The sequence below is a fragment of the Salvelinus namaycush genome, chromosome 2 (genome assembly GCF_016432855.1).
Source record: "Salvelinus namaycush isolate Seneca chromosome 2, SaNama_1.0, whole genome shotgun sequence".
Taxonomy (NCBI): domain Eukaryota; kingdom Metazoa; phylum Chordata; class Actinopteri; order Salmoniformes; family Salmonidae; genus Salvelinus; species Salvelinus namaycush.
In genome coordinates this window covers 725,705-745,224 of record NC_052308.1, presented here as the reverse complement: position 1 = coordinate 745,224, position 19,520 = coordinate 725,705, and the positions used below count along the sequence as shown (strand labels likewise).

Below are 19,520 nucleotides of genomic sequence, written 5' to 3'. Positions count from 1 at the left end.
CATCCAGTTGTGTACGGAGGTGAAAGCCTACCTGCTGGCTGACATGGCCCACATCAGTGGTCTGGTAGCTGCGAAGGCTGTCCCCTCGCCCTTCAAGTACGCTGATATGGTCACGTCCACAACGCACAAGTCCCTCCGAGGAGCCAGGTATGTAACGTGGCTGTGTATGCTGACATGGTCTCCTCCACCAGTCCCTCGAGGAGCCAGGTATGTAACATGGCTGTGTATGCTGACATGGTCTCCTCCACAACACACCAGTCCCTCGAGGAGCCAGGTATGTAACGTGGCTGTGTATGCTGACATGGTCTCCTCCACAACACACCAGTCCCTCGAGGAGCCAGGTATGTAACGTGGCTGTGTATGCTGACATGGTCTCCTCCACAACACACCAGTCCCTCGAGGAGCCAGGTATGTAACATGGCTGTGTATGCTGACATGGTCTCCTCCACAACACACCAGTCCCTCGAGGAGCCAGGTATGTAACGTGGCTGTGTATGCTGACATGGTCTCCTCCACAACACACCAGTCCCTCGAGGAGCCAGGTATGTAACGTGGCTGTGTATGCTGACATGGTCTCCTCCACCAGTCCCTCGAGGAGCCAGGTATGTAACATGGCTGTGTATGCTGACATGGTCTCCTCCACAACACACCAGTCCCTCCGAGGAGCCAGGTATGTAACGTGGCTGTGTATGCTGACATGGTCTCCTCCACAACACACCAGTCCCTCGAGGAGCCAGGTATGTAACATGGCTGTGTATGCTGACATGGTCTCCTCCACAACACACCAGTCCCTCGAGGAGCCAGGTATGTAACATGGCTGTGTATGCTGACATGGTCTCCTCCACAACACACCAGTCCCTCGAGGAGCCAGGTATGTAACATGGCTGTGTATGCTGACATGGTCTCCTCCACAACACACCAGTCCCTCGAGGAGCCAGGTATGTAACATGGCTGTGTATGCTGACATGGTCTCCTCCACAACACACCAGTCCCTCGAGGAGCCAGGTATGTAACATGGCTGTGTATGCTGACATGGTCTCCTCCACAACACACCAGTCCCTCGAGGAGCCAGGTATGTAACGTGTATGCTGACATGGTCTCCTCCACAACACACCAGTCCCTCGAGGAGCCAGGTATGTAACATGGCTGTGTATGCTGACATGGTCTCCTCCACAACACACCAGTCCCTCGAGGAGCCAGGTATGTAACGTGTATGCTGACATGGTCTCCTCCACAACACACCAGTCCCTCGAGGAGCCACGTACAGGCTTGTGAGGGTGGGAGTCGCGGAGAGGACATTGTGTTTGAAGCTAATCTGAACATTATTGTACATGTAGTTTATTTAATGAATTAAAGCAACATCTGGAAAGTAGAGGAATAACATGTTTGTGAACATAAAGAAAGGGTCTATATCCCCAATTCTCCACACTTATCCTGAAGTGTGCACTTATTTAGCAACAGTTTGTTTGTCCCCGACGGTGTTGAGTTGCAAATGTCTTAACCTGAACTCCAGACTGACCTGTCTGACTCGCTCTCCCCTCCAGGGCTGGTCTAATCTTCTACCGTAAGGGCGTGCGTTCTGTGGACAAGAAGGGGAGGGAGATCCAATATGACCTGGAGGACCGGGTCAACTTCGCTGTGTTCCCCTCTCTGCAGGGGGGACCCCACAACCATGCCATCGCTGGGGTGGCCGTCGCACTCAAACAGGTACCATGTCTTTCTGTCTCTCCATGAAAGTCCACACCCAGTCTCTGTGGCTGTGTCCCCATTCTTCACTCTTCTCCTAAAGTGTGAACTGACTCACACGTTTCCCTCTCTTGTTATGTCTAGGCCCAGACGCCGATGTTCAGAGAGTACATTGGCCAGGTGATGCGTAACTCCAAGGCCATGGCTGAGGCCCTACTGAGCAAAGGATACACGCTGGTGTCAGGTACTACTTTACTATGTGTTTTCTAACTAGTTACCTGCTGACTGTTTTATCTCAAGTGCTATCTCGTCAAAAGTGGAGAGCACTCACTTAAACAAAGAAATGGTATGCTTCATAAAATGTATTTGTTTCCTCCTCAGGGGGGACGGAGAACCATCTGGTGCTGGTGGACCTGAGGCCTAAGGGCATCGATGGAGCCAGAGCAGAGAGAGTTTTGGAGCTGGTGTCCATCACAGCCAACAAGAACACCTGCCCTGGGGACAAGAGTGCCCTGGCGCCTGGGGGCCTCAGGCTAGGTGGGTGTCACACTGTCTGGACCACTTGGCCCAGAATATAACACCGGAGTGAGTGTGTATGTGATGTATAGGCTGGAACCCCGTTTTACCGCGTATGGAACACCACAGGCTGGAACCCCGTTTTACCACGTATGGAACACCACAGGCTGGAACCCTGTTTTACTACGTATGGAACACCACAGGCTGGAACCCTGTTTTACTACGTATGGAACACCACAGGCTGGAACCCTGTTTTACCGCGTATGGAACACCACAGGCTGGAACCCCGTTTTACCACGTATGGAACACCACAGGCTGGAACCCTGTTTTACCACGTATGGAACACCACAGGCTGGAACCCCGTTTTACCACGTATGGAACACCACAGGCCGGAACCCCGTTTTACCACGTATGGAACACCACAGGCAGGAACCCCGTTTTACCACGTATGGAACACCACAGGCCGGAACCCCGCTTTACCACTTATGGAACACCACAGGCTGGAACCCTGTTTTACCACGTATGGAACACCACAGGCTGGAACCCTGTTTTACCACGTATGGAACACCACAGGCTGGAACCCCGTTTTACCACGTATGGAACACCACAGGCTGGAACCCTGTTTTACCACGTATGGAACACCACAGGCTGGAACCCTGTTTTACCACGTATGGAACACCACAGGCCGGAACCCCGCTTTACCACGTATGGAACACCACAGGCTGGAACCCCGTTTTACCACTTATGGAACACCACAGGCTGGAACCCCGTTTTACCACGTATGGAACACCACAGGCCGGAACCCTGTTTTACCGCGTATGGAACACCACAGGCCGGAACCCCGTTTTACCACGTATGGAACACCACAGGCTGGAACCCCGTTTTACCACGTATGGAACACCACAGGCTGGAACCCCGTTTTACCACGTATGGAACACCACAGGCCGGAACCCTGTTTTACCACGTATGGAACACCACAGGCTGGAACCCCGTTTTACCACGTATGGAACACCACAGGCCGGAACCCTGTTTTACCACGTATGGAACACCACAGGCCGGAACCCTGTTTTACCACGTATGGAACACCACAGGCTGGAACCCTGTTTTACCACGTATGGAACACCACAGGCCGGAACCCTGTTTTACCATTCAGAACACAATTGCTACATTGTGTGTATGCTCTTTTGTATACATTGTGACCAGAAAGATGATTTTAATGTTTTGAACTATTAATTTACTTTATTTATTCATCACTCCTAAAATAACCAAATGCTGTTTTGATGTTTGTCAGGAGGTAAAAAAGAGACGCAAGAATCAATCCCTGTGGAACGCCACATTTTCTTATTAGAATCAAATCTATCCTACGTTAACCTTGAATTACCATGCATGTAACACCTGAGCTTTGTGTCCCTGGTTATCACTGACACGCTCCTCCTATTCCTAACTCCCAGGTGCCCCGGCGCTGACCTCCAGACAGTTCAAGGAGACAGACTTTGTCCAGGTGGTGGAGTTCATGGATGAAGGCTTTAAGATCGCCCTGGACGTCAAGAAGAAGACTGGTGAGTTCCTCTTCCTCACCAGCTGTGTGTACTTCATCAGTTCAACTAATCAGTCTCCCCCCTGTCTTGCCTTTTTCTGCGTCCCAAATGCCAAGCTATTACCTTCATTGCGCACTACTTTTGACCGGAGCCTTATTCGCCCCGGTGCCATTTGGGACTAAGTCCATGTGTTTGTACATTCTGATGGTGGCCATGATGCCCGAAACTTTGTTTTAAATCTAAAGTCAGGGTATTTTTCTTGTCACAGTTCTTCCATCTCCTGTAACAATCTGGAAGAAGTGCCAGTTAAATTCGTTAGCTAACCCAAAGAGATGGTGACGTCTAACAGAGTGACTGAGTCGAGAAAACGCAAGCCATTGGTGTTAAAATACAGGAAGTGACACAAAAGCTGAAAACATCTGCTCTACTGTCTTCTTCTCTCCAGGGAAACTTGCAGACTTTAAGAACTTCTTGTTGGAGGATCCAGAGACAGTCGCCCGCATGGCAGAGCTGAGGAAACGAGTGGAGGCCTTCGCACGTCCCTTCCCCATGCCCGGCTTCGAGGATCACTAGGCCCTCCACACACACACACACACAGAGAGAGAGAGCAGGGAGAGTCAGTCGAGTATTTCCGTTCCAATATCCAACACTAGCATACTACTTAGAATGAAGCAGCAATGTATTTGGAGGTGAATTTTAAGTGGTAGGCAATTATGGACATTGGAACTTGGTGGTGGTCAGGGATTGGATTCAGGACTGGCGGAACCTCGCAGACTTATCCAAACAGATGGGAGACCTTGGTTATTCCTTTGACATCATCCGTTGACCTCTGACCTAACGCTTCTAACCCCTTTTGTATGTTTACACAAAAAAAATCCTTATTTTGTTAGTGTTATTTTCTGCACGTTTTTAAGGTTGTAGAGGAAAGAGCTCAACGTCAGACCCTGAGAGAAATGTCATCTAATCTTAAACTGTCACCACCAAAGGTAGTGACTTGGATAACATTATTAGAAGCACAGAGTCTTAAACTATAACTGAACACATTGTCTTAATTTAACAACTTGTTGACTAGATGTTCATGATGGAGATTTGATAATACACGTCTGTCGTACTACCCTATACTGTTGTAAGTGTGTGTGTGTGTGTAACCAACTCCATTCAAACTCATCTGAAGTAACCCTGGGCCACAAATTCTAGTTGAAATCGTTCAAATATTTGTACTGTTTGCTCTAGCTTGCCTAGAGTGCCAGATAGGTTAGGTTTGTGATGATTCTATTGTTCCATTATGTCAGGCAAGCTCAATCAAGCACAGATAAAGTATATGTAATAATCTATTTCTTAACTTGAACCCAAGTCTGATCTGAAGTCAAGGGGTCCCAAGCCAGAGGTCGGGGTTGACTGGTGAACTCAACCGTTCTCCTGTTGTTATACCTTATACAGATATCAGACCAGAGCTTCACTGTCCTTATACAGATATCAGACCAGAGCTTCACTGTCCTTATACAGATATCAGACCAGAGCTTCACTGTCCTTATACAGATATCAGACCAGAGCTTCACTGTCCTTATACAGATATCAGACCAGAGCTTCACTGTCCTTATACAGATATCAGACCAGAGCTTCACTGTCCTTATACAGATATCAGACCAGAGCTTCACTGTCCTTATACAGATATCAGACCAGAGCGACACAATCAAATGTATTTATAAAGCCCTTCTTACATCAGCTGATATCTCAAAGTGCTGTACAGAAACCCAGCCTAAAACCCCAAACAGCAAGTAATGCAGGTGTAGAAGCACGATGTCTTGGAAAAACTCCCTAGAAAGGCCAGAACCTAGGAAGAAACCTAGAGAGGAACCAGGCTATGAGGGGTGGCCAGTCCTCTTCTGGCTGTGCCGGGTGGAGATTATAACAGAACATGGCCAAGATATTCAAATGTTCATAGATGACCAGCAGGGTCAAATAATAATAATCACAGTAGTTGTCGAGGGTGCAACAGGTCAGCACCTCAGGAGTAAATGTCAGTTGGCTTTTTATAGCCGATCATTCAGAGTATCTCTACCGCTCCTGCTGTCTCTAGAGAGTTGAAAACAGCAGGTCTGGGACAGGTAGCACGTCCGGTGAACAGGTCAGGGTTCCATAGCCGCAGGCAGAACAGTTGAAACTGGAGCAGCAGCACGGCCAGGTGGACTGGGGACAGCAAGGAGTCATCAGGCCAGGTAGTCCTGAGGCATGGTACTAGGGCTCAGGTCCTCCGAGAGCGAGAAGGAAAGAGAGAATTAGAGAGAGCATACTTAAATTCACACACCGGATAAGACAGGAGAAATACTCCAGATATAACAGACTGGCCCTAGCCTCCCAACACAAACTACTGCAGCATAAATACTGGAGGCTGAGACAGGAGGGGTCGGGAGACACTGGCCCCATCCGATGATACCCCCGGACAGGGCTAAACAGGCAGGATATAACCCCACCCACTTCGCCAAAGCACAGCCCCCACACCACTAGAGGGATCCCTTCAACCACCAACTTACCATCCTGAGACAAGGCCGAGTATAGCCCACAAAGATCTCCGCCACGGCACAGCCCAAGGGGGGGGGGGCGCCAACCCACCCAACGTATCCTTATACAGATATCAGACCAGAGCTTCACTTCATACGTACCCTTTTCACACGATCATACCAACCTCATCCAAACTGTGCTGGCTCTGAAGGCTTTTCACATGGTCCTTTCCAGCATGGTTCTTGCAACGATGGTGGATGCGTAACCAGGCCAGCTCGGTAGTGTATGATCCAACAACCTGCTGCATATATTGTTACAGACTGATAATGGTCCAAAATGACAATACAATAAACAGTCGTTTCATGCCAGTGCTGGCTTTCAAAGTGTTGACAAAGAAGAAAGGATTTTGTATGTATTTTAACTTTACAGAATTAAAGAATTCTTTACTTTCCAACACTGGTTAAAAAAAAAATACCTCAAGGTTTTTAATGCTTCTGTTGCTGCTTTTGGGTAGAGGTGATCGTGTTGATTTAGCTGAGGACTCCTATGTAGAGACCACAGTGTGAGGGGATGGCTTGAGTTCCGTTTATTTCACAGTATTCTTTTTGTTGGCTGATTTCCCAAATTACTTGACAAAATGGAGGGTGTGTTTATCACTGCATCAGTGAGCCGGTGAGAATTCCTCCATTTTGAGGAGTAGAGTGGATGGTCTGTACAGAACCACTCGCATCCAAACAAGGAGGGATATCACATCCAGTATTAATAACGAAGAGACTGACTGCACAGTGAACAGTAACTACCAGGGGCTGTGTGTACATGTATCAACCGTCTCCCGAGTATAAGTGCTGATCTAGGATCGGGTCCACACTGTCCAATTTAATCTTATTCATTGTAATCTAAAAGGCTAATCTGATCCAAGATCAGCATTCCTACTCCGAGAACCTTTATGAATACGGGCCCAGACATATCTAGATAAGATAGACCTCATTACCTGACTCTGGTACCTGTCATTTCCAGAGCTATGTGACAACCTGTTATTTAATGGCACTACCTTAAAGCCAGTTCTGATTATCTTTCCAGCATGCTGATATGCTGCCAAAAGTAATGTTTCATGTCTGCACAGTTAAAAAAAGAATTTGCCAAGACATTTTAGATTAAAGCTTAATACTAATAAATATATGCAGTAATTAATATCTGTACTGTAACCTGTCATTTGTCTTCTCTGAATAACTGTAAACGTGTTTTGTGTGTGTTGTGTGCAGCTCTCATGTTCAAACCCTTTCCAGAATGTACACATTGTCTAGTATGATGGCTGCAGCAGGTCGCGGTCTACTTTAACACCTATGTAGTGAACCCACTGAAGCCTTACTAAGTGGTACTGTCTGTCACTGTAGCAGCTTACTAAGTGGTACTGTCTGTCACTCTGTAGCAGCTTACTAAGTGGTACTGTCTGTCACTCTGTAGCAGCTTACTAAGTGGTACTGTCTGTTACTCTGTAGCAGCTTACTAAGTGGTACTGTCTGTCACTCTGTAGCAGCTTACTAAGTGGTACTGTCTGTCACTGTAGCAGCTTACTAAGTGGTACTGTCTGTCACTGTAGCAGCTTACTAAGTGGTACTGTCTGTCACTGTAGCAGCTTACTAAGTGGTACTGTCTGTTACTCTGTAGCAGCTTACTAAGTGGTACTGTCTGTCACTCTGTAGCAGCTTACTAAGTGGTACAGTCTGTCTCTGTAGCAGCTTACTAAGTGGGTACAGTCTGTCACTGTAGCAGCTTACTAAGTGGGTACAGTCTGTCACTCTGTAGCAGCTTACTAAGTGGTACTGTCTGTCACTGTAGCAGCTTACTAAGTGGTACTGTCTGTCACTGTAGCAGCTTACTAAGTGGTACTGTCTGTCACTCTGTAGCAGCTTACTAAGTGGTACTGTCTGTCACTCTGTAGCAGCTTACTAAGTGGTACTGTCTGTCACTGTAGCAGCTTACTAAGTGGGTACTGTCTGTCACTCTGTAGCAGCTTACTAAGTGGGTACAGTCTGTCACTGTAGCAGCTTACTAAGTGGTACTGTCTGTCACTGTAGCAGCTTACTAAGTGGTACTGTCTGTCACTGTAGCAGCTTACTAAGTGGTACAGTCTGTCTCTGTAGCAGCTTACTAAGTGGGTACAGTCTGTCACTGTAGCAGCTTACTAAGTGGTACTGTCTGTCACTGTAGCAGCTTACTAAGTGGTACTGTCTGTCACTGTAGCAGCTTACTAAGTGGGTACTGTCTGTCACTCTGTAGCAGCTTACTAAGTGGGTACAGTCTGTCACTCTGTAGCAGCTTACTAAGTGGGTACTGTCTGTCACTGTAGCAGCTTACTAAGTGGTACTGTCTGTCACTGTAGCAGCTTACTAAGTGGTACTGTCTCACACTGTAGCAGCTTACTAAGTGGTACTGTCTGTCACTGTAGCAGCTTACTAAGTGGGTACTGTCTGTCACTGTAGCAGCTTACTAAGTGGTACTGTCTGTCACTGTAGCAGCTTACTAAGTGGTACTGTCTGTCACTGTAGCAGCTTACTAAGTGGTACTGTCTGTCACTGTAGCAGCTTACTAAGTGGTACTGTCTGTCACTGTAGCAGCTTACTAACTGGGTACTGTCTGTCACTGTAGCAGCTTACTAAGTGGGTACTGTCTGTCACTGTAGCAGCTTACTAAGTGGTACTGTCTGTCACTGTAGCAGCTTACTAAGTGGTACTGTCTGTCACTGTAGCAGCTTACTAAGTGGTACTGTCTGTCACTGTAGCAGCTTACTAAGTGGTACTGTCTGTCACTGTAGCAGCTTACTAAGTGGTACTGTCTGTCACTGTAGCAGCTTACTAAGTGGTACTGTCTCACACTGTAGCAGCTTACTAAGTGGTACTGTCTCACTCTGTAGCAGCTTACTAAGTGGTACTGTCTGTCACTGTAGCAGCTTACTAAGTGGTACTGTCTGTCACTGTAGCAGCTTACTAAGTGGGTACTGTCTGTCATTGTAGCAGCTTACTAAGTGGTACTGTCTGTCACTCTGTAGCAGCTTACTAAGTGGTACTGTCTGTCACTGTAGCAGCTTACTAAGTGGGTACTGTCTGTCACTGTAGCAGCTTACTAAGTGGTACTGTCTGTCACTGTAGCAGCTTACTAAGTGGTACTGTCTGTTACTCTGTAGCAGCTTACTAAGTGGTACTGTCTGTCACTCTGTAGCAGCTTACTAAGTGGTACAGTCTGTCTCTGTAGCAGCTTACTAAGTGGGTACAGTCTGTCACTGTAGCAGCTTACTAAGTGGGTACAGTCTGTCACTCTGTAGCAGCTTACTAAGTGGTACTGTCTCACTCTGTAGCAGCTTACTAAGTGGTACTGTCTGTCACTGTAGCAGCTTACTAAGTGGTACTGTCTGTCACTGTAGCAGCTTACTAAGTGGTACTGTCTGTCACTCTGTAGCAGCTTACTAAGTGGTACTGTCTGTCACTCTGTAGCAGCTTACTAAGTGGTACTGTCTGTCACTCTGTAGCAGCTTACTAAGTGGTACTGTCTGTCACTCTGTAGCAGCTTACTAAGTGGGTACAGTCTGTCACTCTGTAGCAGCTTACTAAGTGGTACTGTCTGTCACTGTAGCAGCTTACTAAGTGGTACTGTCTGTCACTGTAGCAGCTTACTAAGTGGTACTGTCTGTCACTGTAGCAGCTTACTAAGTGGTACAGTCTGTCTCTGTAGCAGCTTACTAAGTGGGTACAGTCTGTCACTGTAGCAGCTTACTAAGTGGTACTGTCTGTCACTGTAGCAGCTTACTAAGTGGTACTGTCTGTCACTGTAGCAGCTTACTAAGTGGGTACTGTCTGTCACTCTGTAGCAGCTTACTAAGTGGTACTGTCTGTCACTGTAGCAGCTTACTAAGTGGGTACTGTCTGTCACTCTGTAGCAGCTTACTAAGTGGGTACAGTCTGTCACTGTAGCAGCTTACTAAGTGGTACTGTCTGTCACTGTAGCAGCTTACTAAGTGGTACTGTCTGTCACTGTAGCAGCTTACTAAGTGGTACAGTCTGTCTCTGTAGCAGCTTACTAAGTGGGTACAGTCTGTCACTGTAGCAGCTTACTAAGTGGTACTGTCTGTCACTGTAGCAGCTTACTAAGTGGTACTGTCTGTCACTGTAGCAGCTTACTAAGTGGTACTGTCTGTCACTGTAGCAGCTTACTAAGTGGGTACTGTCTGTCACTCTGTAGCAGCTTACTAAGTGGGTACTGTCTGTCACTGTAGCAGCTTACTAAGTGGTACTGTCTCACACTGTAGCAGCTTACTAAGTGGTACTGTCTGTCACTGTAGCAGCTTACTAAGTGGTACAGTCTGTCTCTGTAGCAGCTTACTAAGTGGGTACAGTCTGTCACTGTAGCAGCTTACTAAGTGGGTACAGTCTGTCACTGTAGCAGCTTACTAAGTGGGTACAGTCTGTCACTCTGTAGCAGCTTACTAAGTGGTACTGTCTCACACTGTAGCAGCTTACTAAGTGGTACTGTCTGTCACTGTAGCAGCTTACTAAGTGGGTACTGTCTGTCACTGTAGCAGCTTACTAAGTGGTACTGTCTGTCACTGTAGCAGCTTACTAAGTGGTACTGTCTGTCACTGTAGCAGCTTACTAAGTGGTACTGTCTGTCACTAGCAGCTTACTAAGTGGTACTGTCTGTCACTAGCAGCTTACTAAGTGGTACTGTCTGTCACTGTAGCAGCTTACTAAGTGGTACTGTCTGTCACTGTAGCAGCTTACTAAGTGGTACTGTCTGTCACTGTAGCAGCTTACTAAGTGGTACTATCTGTCACTGTAGCAGCTTACTAAGTGGTACTGTCTGTCACTGTAGCAGCTTACTAAGTGGTACTGTCTGTCACTGTAGCAGCTTACTAAGTGGTACTGTCTGTCACTGTAGCAGCTTACTAAGTGGTACTGTCTGTCACTGTAGCAGCTTACTAAGTGGTACTGTCTGTCACTGTAGCAGCTTACTAAGTGGTACTGTCTGTCACTGTAGCAGCTTACTAAGTGGTACTGTCTCACACTGTAGCAGCTTACTAAGTGGTACTGTCTCACTCTGTAGCAGCTTACTAAGTGGTACTGTCTGTCACTGTAGCAGCTTACTAAGTGGTACTGTCTGTCACTGTAGCAGCTTACTAAGTGGGTACTGTCTGTCATTGTAGCAGCTTACTAAGTGGTACTGTCTCACTCTGTAGCAGCTTACTAAGTGGTACTGTCTGTCACTGTAGCAGCTTACTATGTGGGTACTGTCTGTCACTGTAGCAGCTTACTAAGTGGTACTGTCTGTCACTGTAGCAGCTTACTAAGTGGTACTGTCTGTTACTCTGTAGCAGCTTACTAAGTGGTACTGTCTCACTCTGTAGCAGCTTACTAAGTGGTACTGTCTGTCTCTGTAGCAGCTTACTAAGTGGGTACTGTCTGTCACTGTAGCAGCTTACTAAGTGGTACTGTCTGTCACTGTAGCAGCTTACTAAGTGGTACTGTCTGTTACTCTGTAGCAGCTTACTAAGTGGTACTGTCTGTCACTCTGTAGCAGCTTACTAAGTGGTACAGTCTGTCTCTGTAGCAGCTTACTAAGTGGGTACAGTCTGTCACTGTAGCAGCTTACTAAGTGGGTACAGTCTGTCACTGTAGCAGCTTACTAAGTGGGTACAGTCTGTCACTCTGTAGCAGCTTACTAAGTGGTACTGTCTCACTCTGTAGCAGCTTACTAAGTGGTACTGTCTGTCACTGTAGCAGCTTACTAAGTGGTACTGTCTGTCACTGTAGCAGCTTACTAAGTGGTACTGTCTGTCACTGTAGCAGCTTACTAAGTGGTACTGTCTGTCACTCTGTAGCAGCTTACTAAGTGGTACTGTCTGTCACTCTGTAGCAGCTTACTAAGTGGTACTGTCTGTCACTCTGTAGCAGCTTACTAAGTGGTACTGTCTGTCACTCTGTAGCAGCTTACTAAGTGGGTACAGTCTGTCACTCTGTAGCAGCTTACTAAGTGGTACTGTCTGTCACTGTAGCAGCTTACTAAGTGGTACTGTCTGTCACTGTAGCAGCTTACTAAGTGGTACTGTCTGTCACTGTAGCAGCTTACTAAGTGGTACAGTCTGTCTCTGTAGCAGCTTACTAAGTGGGTACAGTCTGTCACTGTAGCAGCTTACTAAGTGGTACTGTCTGTCACTGTAGCAGCTTACTAAGTGGTACTGTCTGTCACTGTAGCAGCTTACTAAGTGGGTACTGTCTGTCACTCTGTAGCAGCTTACTAAGTGGGTACAGTCTGTCACTCTGTAGCAGCTTACTAAGTGGGTACTGTCTGTCACTGTAGCAGCTTACTAAGTGGTACTGTCTCACACTGTAGCAGCTTACTAAGTGGTACTGTCTCACACTGTAGCAGCTTACTAAGTGGTACTGTCTGTCACTGTAGCAGCTTACTAAGTGGTACTGTCTCACACTGTAGCAGCTTACTAAGTGGTACTGTCTGTCACTGTAGCAGCTTACTAAGTGGGTACTGTCTGTCACTGTAGCAGCTTACTAAGTGGTACTGTCTGTCACTGTAGCAGCTTACTAAGTGGTACTGTCTCACACTAGCAGCTTACTAAGTGGTACTGTCTGTCACTGTAGCAGCTTACTAAGTGGGTACAGTCTGTCACTGTAGCAGCTTACTAAGTGGTACTGTCTGTCACTGTAGCAGCTTACTAAGTGGTACTGTCTGTCACTGTAGCAGCTTACTAAGTGGGTACTGTCTGTCACTCTGTAGCAGCTTACTAAGTGGTACTGTCTGTCACTGTAGCAGCTTACTAAGTGGGTACTGTCTGTCACTCTGTAGCAGCTTACTAAGTGGGTACAGTCTGTCACTGTAGCAGCTTACTAAGTGGTACTGTCTGTCACTGTAGCAGCTTACTAAGTGGTACTGTCTGTCACTGTAGCAGCTTACTAAGTGGTACAGTCTGTCTCTGTAGCAGCTTACTAAGTGGGTACAGTCTGTCACTGTAGCAGCTTACTAAGTGGTACTGTCTGTCACTGTAGCAGCTTACTAAGTGGTACTGTCTGTCACTGTAGCAGCTTACTAAGTGGTACTGTCTGTCACTGTAGCAGCTTACTAAGTGGGTACTGTCTGTCACTCTGTAGCAGCTTACTAAGTGGGTACTGTCTGTCACTGTAGCAGCTTACTAAGTGGTACTGTCTCACACTGTAGCAGCTTACTAAGTGGTACTGTCTGTCACTGTAGCAGCTTACTAAGTGGTACTGTCTCACACTGTAGCAGCTTACTAAGTGGTACTGTCTGTCACTGTAGCAGCTTACTAAGTGGGTACTGTCTGTCACTGTAGCAGCTTACTAAGTGGTACTGTCTGTCACTGTAGCAGCTTACTAAGTGGTACTGTCTGTCACTGTAGCAGCTTACTAAGTGGTACTGTCTGTCACTGTAGCAGCTTACTAAGTGGTACTGTCTGTCACTGTAGCAGCTTACTAAGTGGTACTGTCTCACACTGTAGCAGCTTACTAAGTGGTACTGTCTGTCTCTGTAGCAGCTTACTAAGTGGTACTGTCTGTCACTAGCAGCTTACTAAGTGGTACTGTCTGTCACTAGCAGCTTACTAAGTGGTACTGTCTGTCACTGTAGCAGCTTACTAAGTGGTACTGTCTGTCACTGTAGCAGCTTACTAAGTGGTACTGTCTGTCACTGTAGCAGCTTACTAAGTGGTACTATCTGTCACTGTAGCAGCTTACTAAGTGGTACTGTCTGTCACTGTAGCAGCTTACTAAGTGGTACTGTCTGTCACTGTAGCAGCTTACTAAGTGGTACTGTCTGTCACTGTAGCAGCTTACTAAGTGGTACTGTCTGTCACTGTAGCAGCTTACTAAGTGGTACTGTCTGTCACTGTAGCAGCTTACTAAGTGGTACTGTCTGTCACTGTAGCAGCTTACTAAGTGGTACTGTCTCACACTGTAGCAGCTTACTAAGTGGTACTGTCTCACTCTGTAGCAGCTTACTAAGTGGTACTGTCTGTCACTGTAGCAGCTTACTAAGTGGTACTGTCTGTCACTGTAGCAGCTTACTAAGTGGTACTGTCTGTCACTGTAGCAGCTTACTAAGTGGGTACTGTCTGTCACTGTAGCAGCTTACTAAGTGGTACTGTCTCACTCTGTAGCAGCTTACTAAGTGGTACTGTCTGTCACTGTAGCAGCTTACTAAGTGGGTACTGTCTGTCACTGTAGCAGCTTACTAAGTGGTACTGTCTGTCACTGTAGCAGCTTACTAAGTGGTACTGTCTGTTACTCTGTAGCAGCTTACTAAGTGGTACTGTCTCACTCTGTAGCAGCTTACTAAGTGGTACTGTCTGTCTCTGTAGCAGCTTACTAAGTGGGTACTGTCTGTCACTGTAGCAGCTTACTAAGTGGTACTGTCTGTCACTGTAGCAGCTTACTAAGTGGTACTGTCTGTTACTCTGTAGCAGCTTACTAAGTGGTACTGTCTGTCACTCTGTAGCAGCTTACTAAGTGGTACAGTCTGTCTCTGTAGCAGCTTACTAAGTGGGTACAGTCTGTCACTGTAGCAGCTTACTAAGTGGGTACAGTCTGTCACTGTAGCAGCTTACTAAGTGGGTACAGTCTGTCACTCTGTAGCAGCTTACTAAGTGGTACTGTCTCACTCTGTAGCAGCTTACTAAGTGGTACTGTCTGTCACTGTAGCAGCTTACTAAGTGGTACTGTCTGTCACTGTAGCAGCTTACTAAGTGGTACTGTCTGTCACTGTAGCAGCTTACTAAGTGGTACTGTCTGTCACTCTGTAGCAGCTTACTAAGTGGTACTGTCTGTCACTCTGTAGCAGCTTACTAAGTGGTACTGTCTGTCACTCTGTAGCAGCTTACTAAGTGGTACTGTCTGTCACTCTGTAGCAGCTTACTAAGTGGGTACAGTCTGTCACTCTGTAGCAGCTTACTAAGTGGTACTGTCTGTCACTGTAGCAGCTTACTAAGTGGTACTGTCTGTCACTGTAGCAGCTTACTAAGTGGTACTGTCTGTCACTGTAGCAGCTTACTAAGTGGTACAGTCTGTCTCTGTAGCAGCTTACTAAGTGGGTACAGTCTGTCACTGTAGCAGCTTACTAAGTGGTACTGTCTGTCACTGTAGCAGCTTACTAAGTGGTACTGTCTGTCACTGTAGCAGCTTACTAAGTGGGTACTGTCTGTCACTCTGTAGCAGCTTACTAAGTGGGTACAGTCTGTCACTCTGTAGCAGCTTACTAAGTGGGTACTGTCTGTCACTGTAGCAGCTTACTAAGTGGTACTGTCTCACACTGTAGCAGCTTACTAAGTGGTACTGTCTCACACTGTAGCAGCTTACTAAGTGGTACTGTCTGTCACTGTAGCAGCTTACTAAGTGGTACTGTCTCACACTGTAGCAGCTTACTAAGTGGTACTGTCTGTCACTGTAGCAGCTTACTAAGTGGGTACTGTCTGTCACTGTAGCAGCTTACTAAGTGGTACTGTCTGTCACTGTAGCAGCTTACTAAGTGGTACTGTCTCACACTAGCAGCTTACTAAGTGGTACTGTCTGTCACTGTAGCAGCTTACTAAGTGGTACTGTCTCACACTGTAGCAGCTTACTAAGTGGTACTGTCTGTCTCTGTAGCAGCTTACTAAGTGGGTACTGTCTGTCTCTGTAGCAGCTTACTAAGTGGTACTGTCTGTCACTAGCAGCTTACTAAGTGGTACTGTCTGTCACTAGCAGCTTACTAAGTGGTACTGTCTGTCACTGTAGCAGCTTACTAAGTGGTACTGTCTGTCACTGTAGCAGCTTACTAAGTGGTACTGTCTGTCACTGTAGCAGCTTACTAAGTGGTACTGTCTGTCACTGTAGCAGCTTACTAAGTGGTACTGTCTGTCACTGTAGCAGCTTACTAAGTGGTACTGTCTGTCACTGTAGCAGCTTACTAAGTGGTACTGTCTGTCACTGTAGCAGCTTACTAAGTGGTACTGTCTGTCACTGTAGCAGCTTACTAAGTGGTACTGTCTGTCACTGTAGCAGCTTACTAAGTGGTACTGTCTGTCACTGTAGCAGCTTACTAAGTGGTACTGTCTGTCACTGTAGCAGCTTACTAAGTGGTACTGTCTGTCACTGTAGCAGCTTACTAACTGGGTACTGTCTGTCACTGTAGCAGCTTACTAAGTGGGTACTGTCTGTCACTGTAGCAGCTTACTAAGTGGTACTGTCTGTCACTGTAGCAGCTTACTAAGTGGTACTGTCTGTCACTGTAGCAGCTTACTAAGTGGTACTGTCTGTCACTGTAGCAGCTTACTAAGTGGTACTGTCTGTCACTGTAGCAGCTTACTAAGTGGTACTGTCTGTCACTGTAGCAGCTTACTAAGTGGTACTGTCTCACACTGTAGCAGCTTACTAAGTGGTACTGTCTCACTCTGTAGCAGCTTACTAAGTGGTACTGTCTGTCACTGTAGCAGCTTACTAAGTGGTACTGTCTGTCACTGTAGCAGCTTACTAAGTGGTACTGTCTGTCACTGTAGCAGCTTACTAAGTGGTACTGTCTGTCATTGTAGCAGCTTACTAAGTGGTACTGTCTGTTACTCTGTAGCAGCTTACTAAGTGGTACTGTCTGTTACTCTGTAGCAGCTTACTAAGTGGTACTGTCTGTTACTCTGTAGCAGCTTACTAAGTGGTACTGTCTGTTACTCTGTAGCAGCTTACTAAGTGGTACTGTCTGTCACTGTAGCAGCTTACTAAGTGGGTACAGTCTGTCTCTGTAGCAGCTTACTAAGTGGTACTGTCTGTTACTCTGTAGCAGCTTACTAAGTGGTACTGTCTGTCACTCTGTAGCAGCTTACTAAGTGGTACTGTCTGTCACTCTGTAGCAGCTTACTAAGTGGGTACAGTCTGTCTCTGTAGCAGCTTACTAAGTGGTACTGTCTGTCACTCTGTAGCAGCTTACTAAGTGGTACTGTCTGTCACTCTGTAGCAGCTTACTAAGTGGTACAGTCTGTCTCTGTAGCAGCTTACTAAGTGGGTACAGTCTGTCTCTGTAGCAGCTTACTAAGTGGTACTGTCTGTCACTGTAGCAGCTTACTAAGTGGTACTGTCTGTCACTGTAGCAGCTTACTAAGTGGGTACTGTCTGTCACTCTGTAGCAGCTTACTAAGTGGGTACAGTCTGTCTCTGTAGCAGCTTACTAAGTGGGTACAGTCTGTCTCTGTAGCAGCTTACTAAGTGGTACTGTCTGTCACTGTAGCAGCTTACTAAGTGGTACTGTCTGTCACTCTGTAGCAGCTTACTAAGTGGTACAGTCTGTCTCTGTAGCAGCTTACTAAGTGGGTACAGTCTGTCTCTGTAGCAGCTTACTAAGTGGTACTGTCTGTCACTGTAGCAGCTTACTAAGTGGGTACAGTCTGTCTCTGTAGCAGCTTACTAAGTGGTACTGTCTGTCACTGTAGCAGCTTACTAAGTGGTACTGTCTGTCACTCTGTAGCAGCTTACTAAGTGGTACTGTCTGTCACTGTAGCAGCTTACTAAGTGGTACTGTCTGTCACTGTAGCAGCTTACTAAGTGGGTACTGTCTGTCATTGTAGCAGCTTACTAAGTGGTACTATCTGTCACTCTGTAGCAGCTTACTAAGTGGTACTGTCTGTCACTCTGTAGCAGCTTACTAAGTGGGTACTGTCTGTCACTCTGTAGCAGCTTACTAAGTGGTACTGTCTGTCACTCTGTAGCAGCTTACTAAGTGGTACTGTATGTCACTGTAGCAGCTTACTAAGTGGTACTGTCTCACTCTGTAGCAGCTTACTAAGTGGTACTGTCTCACTCTGTAGCAGCTTACTAAGTGGGTACTGTCTGTCACTGTAGCAGCTTACTAAGTGGTACTGTCTGTCACTGTAGCAGCTTACTAAGTGGTACTGTCTGTCACTGTAGCAGCTTACTAAGTGGTACTGTCTGTCACTGTAGCAGCTTACTAAGTGGTACTGTCTGTCACTGTAGCAGCTTACTAAGTGGTACTGTCTGTCACTGTAGCAGCTTACTAAGTGGTACTGTCTGTCACTGTAGCAGCTTACTAAGTGGTACTGTCTGTCACTGTAGCAGCTTACTAAGTGGTACTGTCTGTCACTGTAGCAGCTTACTAAGTGGTACTGTCTGTCACTGTAGCAGCTTACTAAGTGGTACTGTCTGTCACTGTAGCAGCTTACTAAGTGGTACTGTCTGTCACTGTAGCAGCTTACTAAGTGGGTACTGTCTGTCACTGTAGCAGCTTACTAAGTGGTACTGTCTCACTCTGTAGCAGCTTACTAAGTGGTACTGTCTCACTCTGTAGCAGCTTACTAAGTGGTACTGTCTGTCACTGTAGCAGCTTACTAAGTGGTACTGTCTGTCACTGTAGCAGCTTACTAAGTGGTACTGTCTCACTCTGTAGCAGCTTACTAAGTGGTACTGTCTGTCACTGTAGCAGCTTACTAAGTGGGTACTGTCTGTCATTGTAGCAGCTTACTAAGTGGTACTGTCTGTCACTCTGTAGCAGCTTACTAAGTGGTACTGTCTGTCACTCTGTAGCAGCTTACTAAGTGGTACTGTCTGTCACACTGTAGCAGCTTACTAAGTGGGTACAGTCTGTCACTGTAGCAGCTTGTGTAGAACAGCAGCACCTGTAAACCCTCACTCCCTTCAGCTCTGTCTGCTAGCTATTGTCATTACTGACACAGCCCCTCTCATCACCGCTCCCCTCTCTGCTGACTTGACAATAAATCACCGCTGTTTAATGAGGGGGGATAAATGACAGTGTTGCCAATTAATTGGATTCATGTATTTAGAGCAGCGTTGTCATAATTAAACGTTGCGTAAAATGAGACGCCGTTAACGTCAGTGAAAGAGAGGATGGAACGACAACAACCGCCTGTGAATCGCTCGCTCCGGATTGAATGCCGTTTTGAAGTCATATTTAAACAACCCTGTGCTTATGCAGTAATTATCTCCAATAAAACCCAAGTGGTGTGTTCGTTGCTTGTGTAATAGCTGTCCGTCACCGCTAGAGTGGGTGTGGGTGAGTCTGTGGGGGTGTGGATGAGTGGGTCACACTGGAGAGAGCAAGGAAATATTCAGCTCATCAATTCGCTGACAGCCCCAGCTGAGAGATGCTTGCTGTACTTCAGCACCTCTCACACAACTGGCAGAGGTGTGTGTGTGTGTGTGTGAGAGAGATCCACATCCCCAACACACAATCTCGGTAAACAGATTTTCACACCCAACCTCTGGT

General features: G+C 46.6%; 1 protein-coding gene across 1 annotated transcript in view; it reads left to right on the top strand.

The window, feature by feature from the left end:
* The window catches only part of shmt2 (serine hydroxymethyltransferase 2 (mitochondrial)), a 45,413-nt gene extending 40,554 nt beyond the window's left edge, over positions 1-4,859 (top strand). The window contains exons 7-12 of the mRNA XM_039006238.1: positions 8-147; positions 1,545-1,707; positions 1,831-1,930; positions 2,068-2,223; positions 3,654-3,761; positions 4,186-4,859. Of these exons, the coding sequence (XP_038862166.1) occupies positions 8-147; positions 1,545-1,707; positions 1,831-1,930; positions 2,068-2,223; positions 3,654-3,761; positions 4,186-4,313 (795 nt within the window). The 3' untranslated portion in view covers positions 4,314-4,859. The remainder of the gene's footprint in view (positions 1-7; positions 148-1,544; positions 1,708-1,830; positions 1,931-2,067; positions 2,224-3,653; positions 3,762-4,185) is intronic.
* Positions 4,860-19,520: the final 14,661 nt, after the last annotated feature.